Consider the following 5,994-nt stretch of genomic DNA (forward strand, 5'->3'; position numbering starts at 1 on the left):
CAAATGAAACTAGCCCTGCACCAGAAGATGAGAAACTTCCTCCTACAGTGAATGGTGTGTACATTTAGCACAGAAAATAGACGCTGCACAAGTTTCACATCGACCGTTATGAACCACCACCATATCATGTTACAGACAACCTGTGGACATTTTTGGAGGAACTTTCTCATCATTGAAGGACAGTACAACAAGAATACCTTTTTCAGATTTTCAAGACTGATCTAATAGAGCTTTAAACCACAGTGTTTAGATGGTCTGAAAAGTGAGTTTAATGTGCGTACTGGGGTCAAAGGTGCATTGCTGTGCGATGGCCTGATAGAGGCCCTTTGCATACTTTACGTAACCATGGTGAGGGCATGCAAAGTGAGCCTAGGCATACAGTACATGTTTCCCAGAATACACGTGGTTTCATAGAAAGTCTCCAATGTCTGTTGTGCTTGAATTCTATATTGGCCTCTTAAAATAGCTGAAAATAGCACACACATTTTCTTCATGAAATGTCCTTTTTCTAGTTATATATAATATGGGGGGTCTGTATTCCAGAGGGCGGCGCAAAATTGGCCCAACCTTGTCTGGGTTAGGGTTTGGCTGGGGAAGGCCATTGTTGTAAATAAGAATTTGTTCTTAACTGACTTGTCTAGTTAAAATAAAGGTTACATTTAAATGTAAAAAAATATATAAAATATGTTATCATGTACAAAATTCTAAATAATCCAATCTGAATGCTCTGTGTGGGCTGCAGTTAGCAGGTATGTTAGGAGGTATACAATACTATCACAGTGCATTCAGTAGTCCGTTTGGTTTCAAAATAACGCACTGTACCTAATATGTCAATATACCAATCCTATGTCAGTGGAACATAGAACAATCCTATGTTCTAATGACATAGAACAATCATATGTCATTGGAACTTAGGATTGTTCTATGTTCCAATGGCATAGGATTGTTCTATGTCATTGGAACATAAGATTGTTCTATGTCATTGGAACATAGAACAATCCTATGTCAGTGGACTGACTATAGCTCATGTCGAATACACTGCCTCCCATATATTTAATTTATGGGATATTTAATTTATTTATTTTCAGGTCCTCATATGACATTACACATTTCAGTTGGCTGCGTAGGACAGAGGAAGTAGGTGGTTTGGTCAGTCACATGTGATCTGCCAACCGAAAGTGGGACGTTTTGTTCTGTTTGGTTTTTGAATGTTCAGGTTATTTTCAGAGGTGCTATGTAAACTACATGGCAGGGGTGGGGTTGAGTTGTGAACACCACAACTTCCTCTGGGTTTTCTCTGCTCTTATTTACCTCTGATGGTGCTAGACCTACTGTACAGTACAAATCTACAAGGCGTGCACACAAACACTCAGATGCACACAGAGAGAGAGAGAGAGAGAGAGAGAGAGAGAGAGAGAGAGAGAGAGGAGAGAGAGAGAAAGAGAGATTAACGGATACAAAGCTGACAGGAATGCTTCAAAGTGATGAGAAAAACTGCTGAATTGAACCTGCATTGCTGTGGTCAATATACTATTTGAATATCATTTGTTTTTATGTTGATCTACAATCTTTACATGACACATCATACAGTACAGGACACAACATGAAATGGTCATGTATTCCTGAGGACTGTATCTGAAGCATTATGTTCTCTGCTACCATGTGACCATCACACAGTTATCCTGACTGATTCTTCCCAGTGGCACTAACTGTTAGCGTCACTGATGTAAAAGCAACACTGACTACTGGTTTTGTCAGCTCAGTTGTCATATGCTAAAGATATTTTTAACTTGAAGATGCAGTCTGGGATATTAAGCACTTACAAATTTGGAACATACTGTACAAATTTACAGGATGTAACATGTCATAGGAAATGGATGATGTAGTACACAATTGTTCACAACTTTCAGGGACCCCTTTCAAAACTACTGGATAAAATATCTATATTTTTTTAAAGCTCTGGAGAACCACTTTAAGTGTCTTTGACAGCATGATGTCTAAACCTATAGTCAAGACTAACTTTTTTTTTTTTTTTTTACTATTGTGATCCGGCCCCAATGTATCTGTGTATATAACATACGGTATATGATTGGTTCTCTGTGACAGAAAAGGAAATGTCAGAGGCCACTACTGGGAGACTAAAAGATGGGCAGTGGGGGTTTACAGTGATGAATCCAGGAAAATCTTTGAGGTACTGTATTTTCCCTTCTGCTTGTACCCTATTTCATTTGTAATATATGCCATTTAGCAGATGCTTACAGTCATGCATGCATACATTTTACATATGGGTGGTCCCGGGAATCTAACCCACTTACCCTGCCGTTGCAAGCGCCAAGCTCTGCCATCTGAGCTACAAAGGACCAATAACGTCTGCCAAAAACTCCAGATGAGATGATTGATGGAGAAATAATCCATCCAGGTGTCATCAACTCTACTGACAACTACACCAAAATATTGTACTGTACTGTCTCATACAAAAGGTTATACTCTTCAAAAGGCAAAAGTTTATGTTGGTAGAAAGTCTAGTAAAAAAAAAAAAAAAAGCAGGCATTGACGCACACCCCAAAAATGCTTGTAAATGTGTCAACTAACAGAGGGTAAACTGTATTTAAATTTAAAAAGTCACATTTAGAACGTTGGAAACAGAAGTTCCAGAATCATGGAATCAAAAGGCCTTCCTATGAAAGTACAACTTCCACCTGACAAATATTTGAAAACTTTAACAATTGGATTTTTTTTAATTACCTATGCCAACTAGCAGAGTAAAAGTACATATCTGCTTGTCTGTTGTTTAAATTTCCACTGTCATATTTGCATCTCCTGGCCTTACTCTCGACAGGCAATGACCTGTGCAGGTTTCTGAACGTGCAGACAAGCATGTGCATTGAGCTGGTTTGAACAAACGAGCGTCATACCTTACTTCCTCTATTTTTGCGGTTTGTAACGAACGAAACGCGTGACGCTCACAGCAGCCATATTCTGTATAAAGAGGGGTGTTGATGAGACTGTCAAAATAGATACACTTTGACAACTAACAGAGAAGCACAACACTGAGTGCTACATACACAGAACCCAACTATTGTTCCCCCAAACATGCCTATCTCAGTCACGTCACCATCAAGGGAACTGCATTCACACAACATGGACATGGACGACAAGAGGAGAAATCAGACGAGGTGAGTTTTTGCAGTATTGTTGATACATTTTACATTCAAAGTTGGTTTATTGGTCATTCAGCACTTGTGCACATTTAATTGTTGTAAAAAAACAAACATTGAATGATTTGCACTTAGGAACCAGATATCTTTTGGGTTTATTGTGCATGTGCACTTTTTTGAGTGTATTCTTGTGTTTTACAGTGCATTCACCTAATTTACTTCATGTTTTCAGGGGAAGCGACTTGAAATCCCGACTACAGCGCAGATCTTCCCAATCGCTCAACACTGAACGGTAAATAGGGTGGACTCTGTCAGGACACATCCTGGAACCACATCTCCATCCAGGGTTTTGATCTGAAACTAAATGTCCTCCCCTTTTACAGGCTTAGCCCCGAGGAAATTATCCTGTGGTCCCAGTCTTTGGAGAGACTTCTCGCATCGAAATGTAAGCATTTCATGTACTTTAAAAACAACATTTAAACATACAACAGGAGGTTGATGATATAATCGTCATATGTCCATTTTCATAGGTTCGCAGGTTGTTCAGCCTAGCTAAGTCTGTCTGTGTGTGTCCCCCCTCTTTAGATGGCATGGCAACATTTCAAGCCTTCCTGAAGTCGGAGTTCAGTGACGAGAACATTGAGTTCTGGCTGATCTGTCAAGACTACAAGAAGATCAAGTCGTCCTTCAGGCTGTCCTCCAGGGCCAAGAAAATCTTCAAGACATATATTGAAGCCGAGGCTCCAAAAGAGGTATGTTGTAGTCAGAGGGCTGTTTTTACACACGATTCAACGTGGAGTGCCTGGATACAGCCCTTAACCATGGTATATTGGCCATATACCACAAACCCCCAAGGTGCCTTATTGCAATTATAAACTGGTAGCAAACTTAATTAGAACAGTAAAAATACATGTTTTGTCATACCTGTGGTATACGGTCTGATATACCACAGCTTTCAGCCAATCAGCATTCAGGGCTCAAACCACCCAGTTTATAATACTTTACGAAAATCTTTGATCATGTATGTATTTACTATACTATATTTACTATTTACTATATATGGACACATCTGCTTGTATCCACCAAGTCTCATCAGTTTACTCTATCTCTCGCCAGATCAACATTGACCACAAGACCAGAGATCTCATCAGGCGGAATGTGAAGACGCCCACCACAGTTTGCTTCGACGAGGCCCAGAGGATTGTGTACAGATTGATGGAGAAAGACTCCTACCCCAGGTTCCTCAGATCCAACATCTACAGGACCTTACTGGACTCTGCATCAGACTACATTAAGGTGTAAATGAATACCAATGGTATAAACTGGACCGAGGCTTCCAACAATGGACTGCAATGTTAGACAGCCAAGAAGGGTTTGCAAATGGGATTCCTAAGAAGATGTTTCCAAATGTGAATTCTACTGGGTACAGAGATAAGAGGTCAAAGGGAAACAGAACATACAGAAGCGACATTGAATCCTTGTTGACATTTGTGTCTAGTAGTCTATGTGCTTCCACTTGAAAGATAAACACAACAGGGGCAGCAGCTAGTGGTTAAGAGCATTGCGCCAGTAACTGAAAAGACGCTGGTTTGAATCCCTGAGTTGACTAGGTGATGTGCCCTTAAGCAAGGTGCTTAACCCCAATTGCTCCTGTGAGTCGCTCTGGATAAGAGAGTCAGCCAAAAAAATAAAAATGTAAATTAAACATATGATACATAGAAAAGGATTACAGAGAACATAGAAGATAGATTGTATTTCTATGACAGAGATGGGGTGCTGGGGGATTACCTTGCAGAGTACGTGATAGTTAGGGACTTTCTGTGTCTTGGGGGATGTTTTCAAGGATGCATATTATGTAGCATGTTAACAGCCAGAGCAGCAACTGCATGAGCAGGTATCTGCAGTTGATCAGTGGATTTATTTGATGAGACATTAGATAGGATTATCTACTACGTGTGTCTTTTAAAACCAATGCAGGTTTAGAATAGGATATGTTTTTACTCTGACACCACGCCATGAGGCATGTAAGCTGAAAAACATTAACATGTTGGAGAATTAATAGGTGAAGGAATGACAATGTAAACATGTTGTTGTTGCACTGTATATATGTAAAAAAATATATATAAAGATTTTCAACGTAATGAATGTTATTTGTTTGCTAAATTAGGATCTTACTGAATATAAATTCAATAAAAACACATACATTCACACACACACACACAACAATTACTGCTTCAATCCTTCAAAACACTGATAATTTACTTAGAACATTCTAAGGTTTTATTAAAGACCAGTTTTGTTGAAGAAGCTTCACACATTTTACTGAAAAGGTCACTTTTTGCATCTGAACCAAATAACAGCCAGATAGTTTAACAGTTAATGCATAGAAAGATAGAACATATTACAAGACTTTTTTACAAGACACCATCAAGGCTCCTACATGCTAATAACAACTTCTAAAGCATTACACCAGGATGCTTTAGTTTAGGTCAAGTGTTACCATGAGAAGGTTTTGGCGGGAGAGAATCTAACTTTATGTGGCAGTTTGTCGCTTCCTGTACTAGTTCTCTGTTTCAGATGTGTTTGGTTGGTGATTGAGGTAGTGAGACAAAAAAAAAAAAAAAAAAAACATCATGACAAATCGTCATAATTTCCTTGTTTAGACAACACTGTGTATTAGTAACCAGTTTCTACTCATTTAACTGGGTCATGTGACAGTCAGAAGCCTCAGAACGGTCGGGTTAGCAGACTTTCTATCTCGTCAGAAGAACAGGATGTGTGGAAGTGTTTTTTGTGCTCTGACGGAGAGAGATATAGCACAGACATATCGTTGACA

At 39.2% G+C, this 5,994-nt stretch overlaps 1 protein-coding gene across 1 annotated transcript; it reads left to right on the top strand.

The window, feature by feature from the left end:
- The first annotated feature begins 3,003 nt into the window (after positions 1-3,003).
- Positions 3,004-5,299, top strand: LOC135558425 (regulator of G-protein signaling 21-like). Its single transcript, XM_064992221.1, has 5 exons — positions 3,004-3,176; positions 3,391-3,450; positions 3,542-3,603; positions 3,744-3,910; positions 4,275-5,299. The coding sequence occupies exons 1-5, from the start codon at positions 3,094-3,096 to the stop codon at positions 4,458-4,460; spliced, it is 558 nt and encodes a 185-aa protein (XP_064848293.1). The 5' UTR covers positions 3,004-3,093; the 3' UTR covers positions 4,461-5,299.
- Positions 5,300-5,994: the final 695 nt, after the last annotated feature.

This window comes from Oncorhynchus masou, chromosome 17 (genome assembly GCF_036934945.1).
Source record: "Oncorhynchus masou masou isolate Uvic2021 chromosome 17, UVic_Omas_1.1, whole genome shotgun sequence".
Lineage (NCBI taxonomy): Eukaryota > Metazoa > Chordata > Actinopteri > Salmoniformes > Salmonidae > Oncorhynchus > Oncorhynchus masou.

Excerpts from the sequence above, each read along its gene's own strand:
- LOC135558425 (XM_064992221.1), top strand. The coding sequence starts at position 3,094 with ATGCCTATCTCAGTCACGTCACCATCAAGGGAACTGCATTCACACAAC. Across the intron at positions 3,604-3,743 it reads GAGACTTCTCGCATCGAAAT|ATGGCATGGCAACATTTCAA; the intron begins GTAAGCATTTCA and ends CCCCCTCTTTAG. Across the intron at positions 3,911-4,274 it reads AAGCCGAGGCTCCAAAAGAG|ATCAACATTGACCACAAGAC; the intron begins GTATGTTGTAGT and ends ATCTCTCGCCAG.